We start from the raw sequence: 19,727 nt of genomic DNA, 5'->3' as shown, positions 1-19,727 counted from the left end.
CCAATCACACACTCGTGCAGCTCCTGTCTAACCACTTATCTTGGTTTGGGGTGTGAGGCGAAGCCGTCGCTGATCACACCAAACGCCAATCCCACAGATAAGGCAAAACACCACAGGATAACGGCTGCAAAAGAAGTTCAGATTATTACTCAACATTTTGAGTCAGCAGAGACAATTACCTGAATGGTAGCTGATTTCTCGGCGGGGAGGTGGAGTTGCAGTCCGGCCTTTATGGTGGTGGTGATGAGTAGTGGATGAGTGACAGCTGGTACGGATGATGAGTGACAGCTGTCACTCCTGGTTGCTCCGACGCCCTCTCGTGCTTGAAGCCCGCACTTCAAGCAGGGTGCCATCTTGTGGTGGTGGGCCAGCAGTACCTCCTCTTCAGCGGCCCACACAACATCTAAAACTTTTTCCACATACACAATATCACCATTTCCCTCAAATATTGTTCACAAACCAGTCTAAATCTGTGATAGTGAGCACTTCTCCTTTGCTGAGATAATCCATCCCACCTCACAGGTGTGCCATATCAAGCCTTAGACTGTCCACAATAAAAGGCCACTCTGAAAGGTGCAGTTTTGTTTTATTGGGGGGGATACCAGTCAGTATCTGGTGTGACCACCATTTGCCTCATGCAGTGCAACACATCTCCTTCGCATAGAGTTGATCAGGTTGTCAGTTGTGGCCTGTGGAATGTTGGTCCACTCCTCTTCAATGGCTGTGCGAAGTTGCTGGATATTGGCAGGAACTGGTACACGCTGTCGTATACGCCGGTCCAGAGCATCCCAAACATGCTCAATGGGTGACATGTCCGGTGAGTATGCCGGCCATGCAAGAACTGGGACATTTTCAGCTTCCAAGAATTGTGTACAGATCCTTGCAACATGGGGCCGTGCATTATCCTGCTGCAACATGAGGTGATGTTCTTGGATGTATGGCACAACAATTGGCCTCAGGATCTCGTCACGGTATCTCTGTGCATTCAAAATGCCATCAATAAAATGCACCTGTGTTCTTCGTCCATAACAGACGCCTGCCCATACCATAACCCCACCGCCACCATGGGCCACTCGATCCACAACATTGACATCAGAAAACCGCTCACCCACACGACGCCACACACGCTGTCTGCCATCTGCCCTGAACAGTGTGAACCGGGATTCATCCGTGAAGAGAACACCTCTCCAACGTGCCAAACACCAGCGAATGTGAGCATTTGCCCACTCAAGTCAGTTACGACGACGAACTGGAGTCAGGTCGAGACCCCGATGAGGACGACGAGCATGCAGATGAGCTTCCCTGAGACGGTTTCTGACAGTTTGTGCAGAAATTCTTTGCTTATGCAAACCGATTGTTTCAGCAGCTGTCCGAGTGGCTGGTCTCAGACAATCTTGGAGGTGAACATGCTGGATGTGGAGGTCCTGGGCTGGTGTGGTTACACGTGGTCTGCGGTTGTGAGGGTGGTTGGATGTACTGCCAAATTCTCTGAAACGCCTTTGGAGACGGCTTATGGTAGAGAAATGAACATTCAATACACAAGCAACAGCTCTGGTTGACATTCCTGCTGTCAGCATGCCAATTGCACGCTCCCTCAAATCTTGCGACATCTGTGGCATTGTGCTGTGTGATAAAACTGCACCTTTCAGAGTGGCCTTTTATTGTGGGCAGTCTAAGGCACACCTGTGCACTAATCATGGTGTCTAATCAGCATCTTGATATGGCACACCTGTGAGGTGGGATGGATTATATCAGCAAAGGAGAAGTGCTCACTATCACAGATTTAGACTGGTTTGTGAACAATATTTGAGGGAAATGGTGATATTGTGTATGTGGAAAAAGTTTTAGATCTTTGAATTCATCTCATACAAAATGGGAGCAAAACCAAAAGTGTTGCGTTTATATTTCTGTTGAGTGTATCTTTTAAGGGAAGTTACCATTGGTTAATCTTTACAAACTTTTAATACAGGAAACACTCTGTCCAACCCTTCTGTCTGTCCATGTGTTGTAGTCGTCTAGATGAACTGCAGATTGTTAGCACACCAAATGAAGACTTGCATAAATTAAAATAATTTTGGTCCAATGTCTTCAAGGGGAGATAACTGAACTTTTTGTGTTTAATTGATGTTTTAGATACAGAGCATGTAGCTCAGTCAGATCTACCAATATGTAGACCTGAGTTTGTTTCATGTGTGTCATGCCCCATTCATCTGCATTGTCTTTGTCCACCCAGCTGTAAATGGGTACTGTTCTTGGCTGGAGAAGTAACCTATATTGGACTGGTGTCTCATCCAAGAGAGGTCACAGACTCTCATCCACCCCATGCTAATAAAATCAGGGATCAGCATTGGTACCAACGGGTTTAATGCCTTTATAGGGCTTACATCTTACAGGATGCATTATATGATACTGATTTTAGAAGTGCAGCTCCTCCTAAACCAGTTTGATTTCAATGAAATGTTACACAGTGGTAGAACACCATATGAAGATGTGCATGAAGGAAAATATTTCTAGTATGACATCTTCAAGAGGGGATAATTTGGCTTCTTTACACATCAGTCATATTTGTCAATTACATTTACAGTGATTGACCAGTTTGTTAATGCAACTGTTTAATCACCACTGATTAAATAATACATGCAACAACTAGTAGGGCGCAATGGGGGGTATATCATTTTTAAAACAGTTTGCTATTGTTAAAAAAATCATTAGAAAATAGCGTTTATAGCAATATAATGTGTTTCTTTGTTTAACAATAAAAAAAAATCACATTTCCATTTAGGTGGATGAACAATGTTTGAACATTTCAGCTTCAATTTTCTGTTGGACCACTGATGAAGGAAGAAAGAACCTCACACAGTGGTTTTGTGTGCTTAAAACTTTAGCACAGGACTGTTAGCGATGTTTATGTTTTCATCTTTTGTGGTTGCAGAAATTATGAAGAAAACAAATATTCACAGACCTCTGAAGAAGTACAATAGCTGTGTTGTTGGATAAGTTCTTTATTTTGGAATCAGAAATGATGTAAAATGACCTCAAAATCCTGTTATTTTCATAGGAGGCTCGAGTGTGTGTGAACCAGTGCTAAGCCTTCACTGCGTGGTGGGACAGGTGTGTAATGAGGTGCTGCGTGTGCCACTAGTCAACATGGCCCGGGAGCAAGCACTGGCTATATGGGGTCAGCTCAGCATGAGTGCCGAGGAGCATAGAAGAAGGATGCTGACACAAACTATGCACAGCAGCACCTTGAGGGCAGCCATTTTAGCATGCAAGCTCACCAAACAACAGGTGAACATACACACATCCAATGAAAAGCAGCATTAACAGAGGAAATTAAAAAAAAAGAAAAACATGCACTGATGTTACAGTTGGTGTTTCAGTCAACTAACTTTTGCTGCCATCCATTAGGTCCATCTGTTGAGAAGTGTTGGTGTCAGTGATGGAGTCGAGTACAGTGTGGCAGTTTCTTTGCCAGCGCACTTTAAATTACCTACATCTGTTACAATGCCTATAAGAAAAGACTCTAAGATACAACTGGAAGATAATCCTGCAGGTACATACTCATTCCAGTTAAACTATGTCAGACATGGTCTCTTTCTGCCAGTTGCCTGGGCAGTTAGTATCACCACCTATAAGCTATACAACATAGTTGGTCTCACATCTGTCTTGTTGCAGATATTCATTGGTCACAAATCACTCCTGCCACCTATCTCCACTCACGGCACCCTACCTGCACTCTCTTCTTCACCTCTCTACCACACGCTCCATTACTTTGGACAGTTAGCCCCAAGCATTTAAATTCATCTACTTTCACCTCCTTTACCATTTGCAACCGCACTATTCCTCCGTCCTCCCCAGGGTCGGACTGGGAAGATAAGTCAGGCCAAGAGTCATATACCCATCCAGGTGACTCCCAAAGTGTGGGTGAAAAATGTTTTTGTGTGTGATTTTAATTTTTTTTCCCAGTTGCACTACCAATAGTGACAGTACGCACACACATCAGAGGTTTGACATTGGTGCATATTTGTTTATTTTATTGGAGTGTATAGCGTCCCCGGTTGAAAAGATGGTCTCTCGAACTGATGGTTCACAATCCTTTTATTGAACAGCCTTGTATTGTGAACACACCGTAAGAGCTACACAAATACACAACACACTATCATTAGTAACTCAAACAGTATGTTTTTACCTTACTTCTTTCCCTTAATTCATAACCTATTCATCCTTAACAATCTCTACCTTGAGTGCAAATTACCATATATATATACTTATTAAACCCTTTTAACATTGTCCTTTAACCATTTGTCTGTTTCATGAATTAAAATAAAACATTTTGATTGTCTGTGTCCTTTCATTACAAAGGCAAATCAACCATGAGAATATCTTTTACCAAAGTGCACTACCACCCTCTAGTGGGTGTTAACTAGTAAGCATCACCCTGAGAAGCAAACGACAAACTTTGTGTAATATAGCAAACTTATATGAACAAAACAGAACTATCATACCAACCTTGTTCCCTCATCAACCAGGTGCTACGGGACCATTTTGCAACTTAAAATTGCACCTTAAAATTAGCTTTTAGCCATGTCAATCACAGAGCACATTTTCTCTCTGCACCTCAGTCCGCGCTGCTGCAGTTTTTCAGCATTCGCAACCAATTTACTACACCTTGCTGTTTCTGACCTTTCAAAATAATAGCATTAGGCGTACTGGTGTTGAAACAGAATAATAAAAGCTTGTGAACTAATTTTGTGATAAGAAAACTGAAGCAAGGTCATTTACGCTCCCACCAAATCATTAGCGCTTAACTGGTAACTAAATTCAGCAATAATGATTTCAAAATGAAGAAATGACCTGTGACCTTTAAAGCTTATAAAATACATAGTCCATATGAAAGAATAAACCTTTAGCTGAAGAAAGTGTTTAAACAGTCTCTAGGAGCAGAACTAATTTCTGCACTGGGCATTCCACAATGGAAGGCTTTCTGGAACATTGTCCTTTCTCAAACTTCTTCTCTCCAAAGAGAAGCTTTACCTTTCTCACGAGTCCATCATTGTCAGTTATTGCGTCCATTACACGTGCTAATCTCCATTCATAGCGGGATCATCCATCTTCTCCATAACAACATCTCCAACTTTCAAGTTTCTTCTTGGAATGTGCCATTTTTGCCTTGTTGCGATGTTGGATAGATACTCCTTTTTCCAACGTGACCAAAACTGTTCTGATAAGTACTGCACCTGCCGCCACCTTTTACGTGCATAAATGTCCTCTCTGATGAATTTACCTGGAGGGGGCATAGCTGCCTTTGACGTCATAGTAAGCAGGTGATTTGGTGTCAGTGGCTCTGGGCTGTTTGGGTCACTTAAGTTCTCCACCGTCAGAGGTCTGCTGTTCACGATTGCCATCGCTACATAAAAGAATGTCCTCAATGATGCGTCGTCCATTCTGCCTGATGAAAGTGAAGCTGTTCAGGGCAGAATACTTCGAACTGTCCTGATCTGTCTTTCCCACACGCCTCCTGTATGGCTTGAATGAGGAGTGTGCATTTTGAAGTCACATTGTTTTTCAGCAAGAAAAGCAGTGATACGGTTTGAGTCCATTTGCTTTAAAGCTTCTTGCAGTTCATTTCTCGCTCCGACAAAGTTACTTCCTTGATCGCATCTTAACTCACAGACTGCTCCTCTTATGGCTATAAAACAACGAAGTGCATTAATAAAGGCGCCTGTTGTCATATCATCCAACATTTCTATATGCACTGCTCTGCAGCAAAGGCAGGTAAAAAGAAGTCCGTAACGCTTGTGCACTTTGCGAGCTTGTTTGGTTAGAAAGGGACCAAAACAGTCCATTCCACAAAATGTAAACGGTAGAAGTGGATCTAAACGTTGTGTTGGGAGATCAGACCTTTTCTGTTCCTCTGTGCCTCTCCTGAGTTTGCGACACTTTACACACTGGAGCACAAAGTTTGCCACGGCTTTGTTGATGCCTGAAATCCAAAATCCATTTGATCTGATCTCATTGATTGTCAGTCCTTTCCCTTGGTGTTGCACTTTGCTGTGGAAATGAGCTATTAATCAGCTGAGTGACATGGTGACCTTTTGGAACTATCACGGGATGTTTCAATGCGGAGGAAAACGATGCATTTTTGAGCCTTCCTCCCACCTTAAGGAGTCCATCAGTGTCAAGGAATGTGTCCATTTGAAACAGTTTGCTTTTGTGAGGAAGTGCCTTTCCATTTTTGAGCGTCTTTATCTCCTCTGCATATTCACTTGTTTGTACATCCTTTAAAATAACCCACTATGCATTTTGCCTTTCTTGTACTGTGCTGTGGCCTGTTGTTTTATCTCTCGGCACAACGAATGAGACGAGCTATGGCTTGGGTGGCTCTGTACCATGAGGAAAACTTTGTTAACTTGTCTGATAAACCTTTCTTTTCTGTTCTGAGCGTGTTCAGTGCGTGTACCGTTTTAACTTCTGGATCTCCAAGTGGTACGTTTGTGTCAATGTCTGCAGCTGGGGGTATCTCTTTGTCCCATAGAAATTGTGGCCCATTGAACCAGTCCGATGTGATGAGCTCAGCTACACTTGAACCTCGAGAGGCAATGTCTGCAGGATTTTGCTCAGAAGGGACATATCTCCACTGCTGGGGGGAGCTGTTGAGTCTTATTCTTTGAACTTTATTGGAGACAAATGTGTGAAAACGACGTGCTTCGTTATTGATGTAGCCTAAAACTACTTTAGAGTCCGTCCAGAAATACTCATCTATCTGTGTCAATTCAAGCTCATCTTTTAACATGTTACTCACAGTAACAGAGACAACGGCAGCTGTCAGTTCAAGCCTTGGTACTGTTGTTACCTTAATGGGAGCAACTTTGGTCTTTGCTGTAACTAAAGCACAATGCACATTATCATCTTTGTTTACATGTCTCAAATATGAGCACTGTCCATAACCATGTGAGCTTGCGTCAGAAAAATGATGCAACTCTGTTTTTACGACTTGGCCAAAGTCTTTAGGAACATAGCGTGGTATCGCAATTTTCTCCAAGTTCTCCAAGTCACCTTTCCAGTTATCCCACACTGGCCTTAGTTCACTGGGAAGGGAATCATCCCAGCCTGTACCTTGTTTGCATGTCTCTTGGAGCACCTTTTTGCCTGTGAGTACAAAGGGGGAGATGAATCCCAGTGGGTTGTAAAGAGATGCAACCGTAGACAGGATGCCATGCCTTGTATTGGGTTGGTCGTTGGGGCGAAAGCGAAACGTCAATGTGTCTGAGTCAATATGCCAGTGAATGCCTAGCGCTCTTTCAAGTATGGAGTCATTAAAGGCACGGTCGCATGCTTGCTGTGGGGTTGCACGTTCCGATGCTGGAATGTTTTCTAACACTGTTGCGTCATTACTGACAAATTTATGCAGTCTGAGGCCACCTGACGCACAGAGTGTCTGAGCCTCCTGTGCAAGCTGAATAGCTTCCTTGGTGGTTGCAGTGCTTGTTACACCATCGTCCACGTAGAAATCCCTCATTATGAACTGTGAAGCAAGGGGAAACTGTGTCTCTTTTTCTTTGGCAAGATGCTTTAAGCCATAATTGGCACACCCTGGTGAGGATGTGGCGCCGAAAAGGTGCACTTTCATTCTGAACTCTTGCGGCTCAATGTTTAGGTTGCCATTTTTCCACCATAAAAATCTCAAATAGTCTCTGTCTGCTTCATACACATGAAACTGGTGGAACATTTTTTCAATGTCACATAACAATGCCACTTGGTGCCTTCTGAATCTGATGAGAACACCATTTAAATTGTTCAGCAAATCTGGGCCTGACAGCAAATGATCATTGAGACTGGTTCCTTGGTATTTTGCTGAGGCGTCAAAAACTACTCAGTTTGTCAGGTTTCTGAGGATGATATATCCCATGGTGGGGAATATACCACCTTTCTCCTTCCTTTGCTTCACTGTTCACTTCCTCTGCGCCACTCATAAACGTCACATACGAGGTCTATTAGATAAGAAACCGACACTTTTATTTTTTTTTTAACTATATGGATTTGAATGACGTGTGATTACACCAATCATGCTTGAACCATCGTGCGCATGCGTGAGTTTTTTCACACGTGTCGGTGACGTCATTTCCCTGTGGGCAGGCCTTGAGTGAGATGTGGTTCAGCCCTCTCGGCTGAATTCCTTTGTTTCACACGCTGCTCGAGACGGCGCGCGTTGCTTTATCAAAAAATTTTCTGGACCTGTGAGGAATATCCAAGTGGACACTATTCGAGAAATTTAGCTGGTTTTCGGTGAAAAGTTTAACGGCTGATGAGAGATTATGGGGTGTTTCTGTTGCTGTAAGAACTTCCCACGGAGCGGGACGTCGCACAGCGCTTCCAGGCGCCGTCGTCGGCCTGTTTCGACCTGAAAACATCCTAATTTAAGGCTTAATTCACCCAGGACGTCATGAGAGAACAGAGAAGATTCAGAAGAGGCTGGCATGAGGACTTTATGCAGACATTCCACTGTTTAAGGACATTTTTTAATGAAAGACGTGCGCGCAAATTCGCCGAGAATCTGTGTGTGCCGCGACAGGAAAAACACCTCCGTGTTGAAAACCATTTGTAAAATTCAGGCAGCTTTTGATGGCTTTCAACAAGTGAGTAACTGAGAAATTGTTTAACAGCTTGGGCATGTTCCAACTTGCCCGTTAAGGTTTCCAACGGAGGTGTTTTTCCTGTCGCGACCCCCCGCGGTCGGGTCCGGCCCGACATGCGACTCTGCCCGCACGTTCTTTCATTACAAAATGTCCGTTAACAATGGAATGTCCGAATAAACTCCTCATGCCGACTTCTGAAAGTTCTCTGTTCTCTGACGACTTACTGGGTCAACAGAGCCTGAAATGTGGAGGAAGTTTTCAACTTGAAACGGCGAGACGCTGCCGCCTCGAAGCGCAGATCGCAGTCAGGCACCGTGGGCCGTCCTTAAAGCGACACTACCAGACCAAAATCTCTCATCAGCCGTTAAAATTTTTTACCGAAAACCAGCTGAATTTATCGAATGGTGTCCACTCAGTTGTGCCTTACAGTTTTGAAAAAATTTTGATCAAACAAAGCAGCAGTCTCTGAGCCATTCCTAAACAATGAAAAAATCGACGAGAGGGTGGGCCACTCCTCACTCAAAGACTGCCCACAGGCGAATGATGTAACCGACAGGCGTGAAAAAACTCTCGCATGCCCACGAGGGTTCAAGCATTTCTGATGTAATCACATGTGATTCAAATCCATATGGTTTTTGAAAAAGGTCGGATACTTTTCTAACAGACCTTGTATTGTTCCTTGTACTTTTGATCCTTTGACAGTTTGTTTTTGAGGCCTTGAAGTCGCACAGTGGCCATTTGTTTATTGTCCGGTAAGAGTGGTCTCTCCTTAAATGGAAGTGGCATTTCATAATGTCCTTCAGTGTTTTTGTAAATGCCTTCCTTCAACATGTTCAGAAAGAGAATGTCATCTTGAGACACTGACTTATTATCCTTGTTATCATCCTTGAAGTCTGACTCGAGAACCTTGAGTGCATCAGCTGGAGTCACTAGGGGGAGCTCTTTGGCTGTAATTCTGTGGCACACAGTAAACATGCTGAAAGTCATTGTGAGTTGATGTGGGGCCTACAATACTCCAGCCCAACGCTGTGCGGACTGCGTAGGGTTCGTTCTCACCTCCTAAGATTACCTGCTTTGGAGCCAATGCCTTAGAGCAATTGTAGCCAATTAACAAGCCAACTTCACATTCTAGCTGCGTGGGAATCTCATTCACTATTTCCTTAAGATGATTCCATTGCCTTGCTGTTTCACAGGAAGGAATGTGAGAGCGGTTCACTGGTATGCAGTCTTTAGTGTAAGCAGGAGGGAGTTCAATTGTTTCTGAGGAGTTGTAGCCTCTCACTTTGAGACCTGAGACACGTTCACTTGGCACAACGGTATCTTTACCAAGCATTGTAGTGAGCCTTAACTTTATTGGGGTAGACTTAGCTTTGAGACTATTAGACACATCTTGGTCAATGAACACTGTGTCACTTTGTGTGTCCAAGAGTGCATAGACAAGCTGTTCTGTACCTGGATGTTACTCTGTAGAAAGCCATACTGGTACAATCATGGAAGTGCTTATGCATTGTTCATTGGTTTCTGCATTGAGAGACAGGGTAGCTGCAGCCTGTTCTGTGTTGCTCTGGATCGGGTTTGTGGCTGATTTGTCATTGTCATAGTTGAAGTCATGCAGACAGGTAGGGTGTTTCTTTGTACACATTTCACATACAAGTCTGTAGCGACAGTCCTTTGCACTGTGTCCGGGTTTGAGACAGCCATAAAAGTTTTTTCTCTTTTATGTACTTTTTTCGTTCCTCAAGTGATTTGCCTTTAAACTGTGGGCAACCATGAAGTTTGTGTCTGTCGTCTTGACAGAGTATACATGGTGGTTTAACATTTGACTTTTGTTTTGTGTTTTCCGTCTCTGTTACTGTCTGTGTGTGGAGAACACTGGAGATTGGCCTTTTTTCCTTTTGGTAACTTTTACCAGTGACTGTGGTGAAGTCTGCAGAGTGGAGAGCCTGAAATGATGTGATCGGGTTGCACACAATCTCTGCTTCAGAAGACATGAACTCAGCAAAAACCTTTAAACTTGGAAACTTCCCACTTTGTTTCATGAATTGAGTAGCTTCATGATTCCACCTTGCAGCTGCCCAGTCCGGTAACTTTTGAACAAGCTTTTGGTTCTCCTCACAATCGTTGAGAATGTTTAAGCCATCGATGTGGGGCAAAGCCTCGTGACATGTTTGAATAAAATCAGCAAAGGGTCTAAACCCTATAGAGTCCTTTGTTTGTATCTTTGGCCATTTTGCCAGCCTTTCTCTGAAAGCTTTCTGGATAACAACTGAATGTCCATACCTTTGGTTAAGGCATTCCCATGCATCCCTGTATGCATCGCTGTCATTTCTGTAGAAGATGCCATCAAGTGTCTTTCAAGCTGGACCTCCCACATATTTCTTTAAGTAGTGCAGTTTGTCAGCAGGTGAGATATTCTTTTTATCAATGAGTGCAGTAAATGAAGCTTTCCACTCGATGAATTGTATTGGGTCCCCTGTGAATGTGGAGGGCTCAGGCATTAGCAGTCTATTCATGGCGATACTGTCCTGTAGTGCTTGCGCTAAGTAAAGGACATCGGCTTGTGGAGGTGAGTTGGACACAATACCGTTATGGACTTGCATTGGAGCAGAAACCGTAGAGACTTTCTGAGCTGGTCTGCTTAAGTCAACAGCGTAAACACTGTTCTCACTTTTTATCTCTTGATCATAACTCATTAGTCTAGCTCGTGCAGCCTTTAACTCCTTTTCAGCCTTTAGTCTCTCTAACTCACGTTTTTGAGACTCAAGCTCCTTTCTTTGCCTTTCCTCTAAAAGTTGAATCTTTTCCTTTTGTTTTTCTTCTTCCAATAAAACTTCATACTCTGCTTCTTTGGCTGCTAACTCTGTTTTCATTGCAGCTACTACTGAATTCACAGAGCATGACTTACTGGCAGAAGAGTGTGTGACTGAGGAACTGTAAATGGATTTAGCATAGTCTGCTTCACAAAGCTCACGGAGACGGATCTTTAATTTGTTGCTATCATAGTCATCTATACCTGAGAGTCTTTCATGTGCAACCTTAATAATGTCTCTGGTAACTGCTTCACATGCATCTATGAGGCGCCTTGTGTCACTGGAGGGAGTCATGTGATCCCTGATTTCCATATACAACTTTATGACACTATCCCTTTCCTTGTCTAAGATGTCCATGAGTGAAGCGATTTGACTTTGTGACATGTCTCCCTTTAACTGCTCTTGTGTTGTACGCGCTTGCTTTTTCCATGCATCATACGCTTTGAGAAGCCGTCTTTCCTTTCTACGGGCCTCCTCCTCCTGATATGCTTGCATCTTTTCTGTAGGCCTCCTTTGACGACTGGAGCACGGAAGCTCCTCTTCCTCGTTGACCTGGAGGTCCTCTGTGTACTCTGTTTCCTCTTCAGATGCTTCCATGTTGAGGATGAGATGATGTCATTGACCATCAGATCCCAGATGACCTTGATTGGAGCCATGGACCTTGAAGTGGCTCTCACTGGGATGTCGGTGCTGAGTGTGGAACGAGCCCTTTATCCTTCCTTCCTTGGGGGGCACTCCTCTCAGCTTGGGTCAAGCTCTTACTGTAACATCCCCGGTTGAAAAGATGGTCTCTCGAACTGATGGTTCACAATCCTTTTATTGAACAGCCTTTATTGAACACACATTAAGAGCTACACAAATACACAACACACTATCATTAGTAACTCAAACAGTATGTTTTTACCTTACTTCTTTCCCTTAATTTATAACCTATTCATCCTTAACAATCTCTACCTTGAGTGCAAATTACCATATATATATACTTATTAAACCCTTTTAACATTGTCCTTTAACCATTTGTCTGTTTCATGAATTAAAATAAAACACAGAGTGTAAATGTGACATTTTTGTGTACGCTGCTGTAAGAACTGTATCACATCACTATAACTTCAGAATGTTTATATTTCTCCTTCAATTGTTCTTCCTCTCCTGCTTGTGTCTCTTCCTCTCTCAACTCGGTAGAAAATGAATGTTTGGAAATCCCATTTCAATTCAAAGCGGACTCTGCAGGACAATTTACGTGTCAGCTGAGCTTGAGGTCTTGGTGGGATACTCGGGTGTACCTGCTGGTGGTGCTGGCGACTCCACAGGTAAAGAATAGCTGAGGTGACAACACGGTCAAGTCTGAATACTTCTATCCAACAGTTCAAGACGAGGACAGCATGTTGGTGATGCTTGAGCTGTCGGGGCTCCACATTCATTGACAGGTTATCATAGTCATTTTTTAAAGATGTATTAGATTCCATCTTAATTGCTAATAAATTATTTAATTTATTGACACAGCTAAGATTTGCACACTTGGACTTTAATTCACCCGCTTAATTACTGAAGGGTGGGTTAAAATCACTTACTCATCACAGTGACTCAGACAAACTCATTCTTGAACAACCAAAAACATTAACTAATCAAATACACATTTGTTGTGCACTTGCTGAAGAATCTTCACACCTACTTCTCATAAAGGGGTTGTGTCTGTTGTGAAAGTGTAGGAACACGGACCCACAACAGGGGGTGCAAATGAACGGACAATGGAGGAATCAAATAACACTGTTTTTACTGTTGTGAAAACAGGCACAACAACACAGCCGATTACAATATTGAGACTGAGTCCAATAACAACGGTGTCGTGTGGGCAGGCTCGACGATAGGAGACGTCTGTCCAAGTCGAACCGGAACCAACCCGATTTCCTCTACCACCGAACCCCGGGAATACTGGAGCCGCCAAGTCCCGAATCCCCAGGTGGCCACTGCCTCCGCTCGTCGGATCCGGTACTGCTGGCAAGGAACAAAAACAGTCAGGTGTGGATGCGGCTGCACCCAGTAACACGGAGGGTGGACTCTTTGGTCAGGCGATATCTCGGCAAATGAGGTGGAGATGCCGTCCTGCTGATATACCTCCGTATTGATTGGGATCAGCTGTCTCCAGTGATGGATGACAGCTGTCGTCCTGGCTGCTCCCGTAATGCGGCAGCGCCCTCCGGTGCCTGGAGCCCGCACTCCAGGCAGGGCGCCCTCTAGTGGTGGTGGGCCAGCAGTACCTCCTCTTCAGCGGCCCACACAACAGGACCCCCCCCCTCAACGGGCGCCTCCTGGCGCACGACCGGGTTTGTCAGGGTGGCGACGGTAGAAGTCGGCCAGGAGGGCCGGGTCCAGGATGAAGCCCTTCTTCACCCAGGAGCGTTCTTCGGGGCCGTACCCCTCCCAGTCCACCAGATACTGAAAACCCCGGCCCATTCGTCGGACGTCGAGGAGCCGGCGCACGGTCCAAGCCGGCTCTCCGTCGATGATCCGGGCAGGAGGTGGCGCCGGACCCGGAGTGCAGAGGGGTGAGGTGTGATGGGGTTTAATCCTGGAGACGTGGAATACTGGATGAATCCGCAGTGAGGCCGGAAGCTGGAGCCTCACTGCGGCGGGATTGATGACCTTGAGTATCTTGTAAGGGCCGATGTATCGTTCTTGCAGTTTTGGGGAGTCCACTTGAAGGGGAATGTCCTTGGTGGACAACCACACTTCCTGCCCAGGACGATACGTGGGAGCCGGGGCCCGCCGCCGGTCTGCATGGTTCATCGCCCTCGTCCGGGCCTTTAACAAAGCAGAACGGGCGGCACGCCACACCCGACGGCACTTCCGTAGGTGGGCCTGGACCGAGGGCACACCGACCTCCCCCTCAACCACCGGAAACAACGGGGGTTGATACCCCAAGCACACCTCGAAAGGGGAGAGGCCGGTGGCTGACGACACTTGACTGTTGTGGGCGTACTCGATCCAGGCCAGGTGGGTACTCCAGGCCGTCGGGTGCGCAGCTGTCACACAGCGTAGGGTCTGCTCCATCTCCTGGTTGGCCCGTTCTGCTTGTCCGTTGGTCTGGGGGTGATACCCGGATGAGAGACTGACCGTGGCCCCCAGTTCCCGGCAAAAGCTCCTACAAACATGCGAGGAGAACTGGGGACCGCGATCGGAGACGATGTCTGATGGTATCCCATGCAGACGGACGACGTGGTGGACTAGGAGGTCTGCTGTCTCCTGGGCCGTTGGTAGCTTCGGGAGGGCCACGAAGTGGGCCGCCTTGGAGAATCGGTCCACTATCGTGAGAATGACGGTGTTTCCCTGGGACGGCGGGAGACCCGTGACAAAATCCAGGCCGATGTGAGACCAGGGGCGATGAGGCACGGGCAGCGGCTGTAGCAATCCCGATGTCTTGCGGTGGTCGGCCTTGCCCCTGGCGCAGGTGGTACAGGCCTGGATGTAACCCCGGACGTCGGCCTCCAGGGACGCCCACCAGAAGCGCTGCCGGACGACTGCCACGGTTCTTCGCACCCCAGGATGACAGGAGAGCTTAGAACCGTGACAGAAGTCCAGAACTGCAGCCCTGGCTTCTGGTGGGACGTAGAGTTTGTTCTTCGGTCCGGTTCCGGGGTCCGGGTCTCGTGTCAGGGCCTCCCGGACGGTCTTCTCCACGTCCCAGGTGAGGGCGGCCACGATAGCGGACTCCGGGATGATGGGATCCGGGGGATCCGACGACTCCGTTTTGACCTCGTCTTCATGTACCCGGGACAAAGCATCCGATCTTTGGTTTTTGGTCCCGGGACGGTAGGTGATCCGGAAGTCAAAACGGCCGAAGAACAGTGACCAGCGGGCTTGCCTGGGATTCAGCCGCTTGGCGGTCCTGATATACTCCAGGTTCCGGTGGTCAGTGAAAACCGTGAATGGCACAGACGTTCCCTCCAACAGATGTCTCCACTCCTCAAGAGCCTCTTTCACCGCAAGGAGCTCTCGATTGCCGACGTCATAGTTCCGTTCGGCTGGGGTCAACCTGCGGGAAAAATAGGCACACGGGTGAAGGACCTTATCGGTCTTCCCGCTCTGGGACAGCACGGCTCCTATCCCTGAGTCCGAGGCGTCCACTTCAACCACTAACTGGTGACTAGGATCGGGCTGCACCAGAACAGGTGCAGACGAGAAGCGCCGTTTCAACTCCTTGAATGCGGCATCGCACCGATCCGACCAGGTGAAGGGGACTTTTGGTGAGGTCAGGGCTGTCAGGGGGCTAACTACCTGACTGTAGCCCTTAATGAACCTCCTGTAGAAATTAGCAAAGCCTAGGAACTGTTGCAACTTCCTACGGCTTGTGGGTTGGGGCCAGTCTCTCACCGCCGCAACCTTGGCCGGATCAGGAGCGACAGAGTTGGAGGAGATGATGAACCCCAGGAAGGACAAAGACGTGCGGTGGAACTCACACTTCTCGCCCTTCACAAACAGCCGGTTCTCCAACAACCGCTGCAGGACCTGACGTACATGCCGGACATGAGTCTCAGGATCCGGAGAAAAGATGAGTATATCGTCTAGATATACGAAGACGAACCGGTGCAGGAAATCCCGCAAGACATCATTAACTAATGCTTGGAACGTCGCGGGGGCGTTTGTGAGGCCGAACGGCATGACCAGGTACTCAAAGTGACCTAAGGGGGTGTTAAATGCCGTTTTCCACTCGTCTCCCTTCCGGATCCGAACCAGATGATACGCATTTCTAAGATCGAGCTTGGTGAAGATTTGGGCTCCATGCAGGGGTGTGAACACCGAATCCAACAGGGGCAATGGGTATCGGTTGCGAACCGTGATTTCGTTCACCCCCTATAATCAATGCATGGACGAAGTCCGCCGTCTTTTTTACCCACAAAAAAGAAACCTGCGCCCATCGGGGAGGTGGAATTCCGGATCAACCCGGCAGCTAATGAGTCCCGGATGTAGGTCTCCATTGATTCGCGCTCAGGCCGTGAGATGTTGTACAGCCTACTGGACGGGAACTCACTGCCCGGAACCAAATCAATGGCACAATCATACGGACGGTGGGGGGGAAGTGTGAGAGCCAGATCCTTGCTGAACACGTCGACAAGGTCGTGGTACTCCACCGGCACCGTCCCCAGATTGGGCGGGACTCCGACCTCCTCCTTAGCTTGGGAGCCGGGAGGAACCGAGGAACCTAGACACACCCGATGGCAGGTCTCGCTCCACTGAACCACTACCCCGGACGGCCAATCGATCCGGGGATTGTGCTTCAACATCCAGGGAAATCCTAAAACCACACGGGAGGTGGCCTGAGTCACAAAAACTCGATCACCTCCCGGTGATTTCCTGACACCACCAGAGTTACAGGTGGTGTCTTATGCGTGATCGGAGGGAGTAGGGAGCCATCTAGTGCCCGAACCTGTACAGGCGAGGTAAGCGCCACCAGAGGGAGCCCTATCTCCCTGGCCCATCTGCTGTCCAACAGATTCCCCTCAGAGCCCGTGTCCACCAGTGCTGGGGCCTTCAGGGTTGAGTCCTCATAAAGGATCGTGACTGGGAGTCATGTGGCAATGTGGGTGTGTCCCACGTGAATGTCTCGGCCCATCCCTAGCCCAGTTTCTAGGGGGCGGGCGTTGGAGTTTAACCGCTCGGGGCAGTCTCTCATATGGTGCTCTATTGCACCACAAACAAAACAAGCTCCGTGGGCCCGTCTCCTCTGTGCATCTGGTGCCCTAAATGTTGCCCTACTCGTGTCCATAGCTTCGTCAGCAGGGGGAGCTGTGGCCCCACGGAGCGCAGGGGCCGTGGAGCGTGGGGAAGGCGGAGCGCGGTCGGAACCGGAAGGGAGAGGGACGGCGCGTGCCCGGCCACGCCCTTCGTCTCGTTCCCGCTGACGTTCTTCTAACCGGTTGTCTAACCGTATGACAAGATTGATGAGCTCATCTAAATCCCGCGGTTCGTCCTTAGCCACCAGGTGCTCCTTAAGAACCAAAGACAGTCCGTTTACAAAGGCGGCGCGGAGGGCAGTGCTATTCCAGCCGGACCTCGCAGCCGCAATGCGGAAGTCGACTGCATAGGCAGCTGCGCTCCGACGCCCCTGTCTCATTGACAGTAGCACGGTTGAAGCGGTTTCTCCTCTATTAGGGTGATCGAACACGGTTCTGAGCTCCCTTACAAACCCATCATATGTCAGAAGGAGCCGTGAATTCTGCTCCCAGAGCGCTGTAGCCCAAGCGCGTGCCTCACCGCGAAGCAGGTTTATTACATAAGCTACTTTGCTAGCATCAGTCGCGTACATGACGGGACGCTGTGCGAAGACGAGCGAGCACTGCATAAGAAAATCTGCGCACGTCTCCACACAGCCTCCGTACGGTTCTGGGGGGCTTATGTAAGCTTCAGGGGAAGGTGGGTGGGGTCGTTGAACGACCAGTGGAACATCGCTGTTACGCACAGGGTCGACGGGAGGGAGAGCCGCAGCGGCGCCCGGGGGGCGCGCTTCCACTTGTGCGGCGAGAGCCTCCACCCTGCGGTTCAGGAGGACGTTCTGCTCGGTCATTAAATCCATCCGAGTCGTGAAAGCGGTGAGGATCCGCTGCAACTCACCGATCACCCCTCCCGAGGACGCCTGCGCGTCCTGTTCTTCCATTGGCCGTTCAACAGCCGGTTGACGCCCCTCGGGATCCATGACGCTGGCCGAGATATCCTGTTGTGAAAGTGTAGGAACACGGACCCACAACAGGGGGCGCAAATGAACGGACAATGGAGGAATCAAATAACACTGTTTTTACTGTTGTGAAAACAGGCACAACAACACAGCCGATTACAATATTGAGACTGAGTCCAATAACAACGGTGTCGTGTGGGCAGGCTCGACGATAGGAGACGTCTGTCCAAGTCGAACCGGAACCAACCCGATTTCCTCTACCACCGAACCCCGGGAATACTGGAGCCGCCAAGTCCCGAATCCCCAGGTGGCCACTGCCTCCGCTCGTCGGATCCGGTACTGCTGGCAAGGAACAAAAACAGTCAGGTGTGGATGCGGCTGCACCCAGTAACACGGAGGGTGGAGAGTCCACCTCCACCTCTCGTTAACAATGATACAGGAGTGTAGGAAGGTGAGTACTTATCCAAAAGTTGTTCAGTAGTCAGCTGTCCTACAAATGCTCCACAAGAAATACAACAATGGTTAGTTATATGTATGGGCAGAGATTGTTACCTCTTTGGTCAGGCGATATCTCGGCAAATGAGGTGGAGATGCCGTCCTGCTGATATACCTCCGTATTGATTGGGATCAGCTGTCTCCAGTGATGGATGACAGCTGTCGTCCTGGCTGCTCCCGTAAGGCGGCAGCGCCCTCCGGTGCCTGGAGCCCGCACTCCAGGCAGGGCGTCCTCTAGTGGTGGTGGGCCAGCAGTACCTCCTCTTCAGCGGCCCACACAACAGTGTCTGTGTATTCAAGTCATTGTCTGGAGACATGCCAGAAAGAACCCCTGTTCTTTCTGGCATGCTTTAATCTCATACATTTCCTCTGAATGTTTCACTAGCAGTGACCATAACCCATGCTCAAATCCTCACCTCACTCTCACATAACCACAAGCATTAAGTCTGAGGCAGCCTTTGGTATGGGAGGACGTTTTCAGTAGAGTGCCTTTATTAGAGAGAGTGGTGACATGAGTCGAAAAAATCGGTCACGTGACTCATGGTACCATCTTGGGTTCAAAATAACATTCACTGATAATCTGTCTGCATGTAAATCCAGCTATTTTATTTATTTATTTGCTGAAAATGACGGACTGATGTGCATTTGGATGCACAAATAGGCACAGCAAGGGCTTCAAGATGTACAGACTCCTTTTAGATCCAAACAGAAGAAAAATTTGGGAAAATAAAGTCAGCTGTGTAGGATGGAAGCCGACATCATCGTCAAAGCTTTGAGAGGTAAATTGATTGTTCAGTCCTATGAACAGCAAAACTCACCTAAACCGATGTCGTAATAACCAGATATTCGCAGTCACCAGACAAAAAAAGTCCCAAAGTTTTTGCATTGATTTCCATGTAATAAGCATTGTATATAAAAGTTCTCATAATTATGAGATCAGGTGTCTCCTGATCTCGTAATTATGAGATCATGGGTCTAATTTATTTTTTTTACCCAGTGAATGCAATACGTATTCGTGCAATACGCTTCTGTACATACAGAGACTAAAAAGTGTCGTTTTTAAAAGAATTTACTGTTTTGTCCCCGCGACCCGAACCTGGAAAAGCTGTTGAAGAT

At 47.4% G+C, this 19,727-nt stretch overlaps 1 protein-coding gene across 1 annotated transcript in view; it reads left to right on the top strand.

Annotated features, from left to right (window-relative positions):
• Positions 1-19,727, top strand: part of LOC117517263 (cilia- and flagella-associated protein 47-like) — a 151,258-nt gene that overhangs the window by 119,147 nt on the left and 12,384 nt on the right. Inside the window, exons 65-67 of the mRNA XM_034178250.1 lie at positions 3,059-3,288; positions 3,409-3,553; positions 12,629-12,756. Coding sequence (XP_034034141.1) covers positions 3,059-3,288; positions 3,409-3,553; positions 12,629-12,756 — 503 coding nt within the window. The remainder of the gene's footprint in view (positions 1-3,058; positions 3,289-3,408; positions 3,554-12,628; positions 12,757-19,727) is intronic.

This window comes from Thalassophryne amazonica, chromosome 1, assembly GCF_902500255.1.
Source record: "Thalassophryne amazonica chromosome 1, fThaAma1.1, whole genome shotgun sequence".
Taxonomy (NCBI): Eukaryota; Metazoa; Chordata; class Actinopteri; order Batrachoidiformes; family Batrachoididae; genus Thalassophryne; species Thalassophryne amazonica.
Note: the sequence above shows the minus strand (reverse complement) of the source record. Positions and strands in the feature narration are given on the sequence as shown.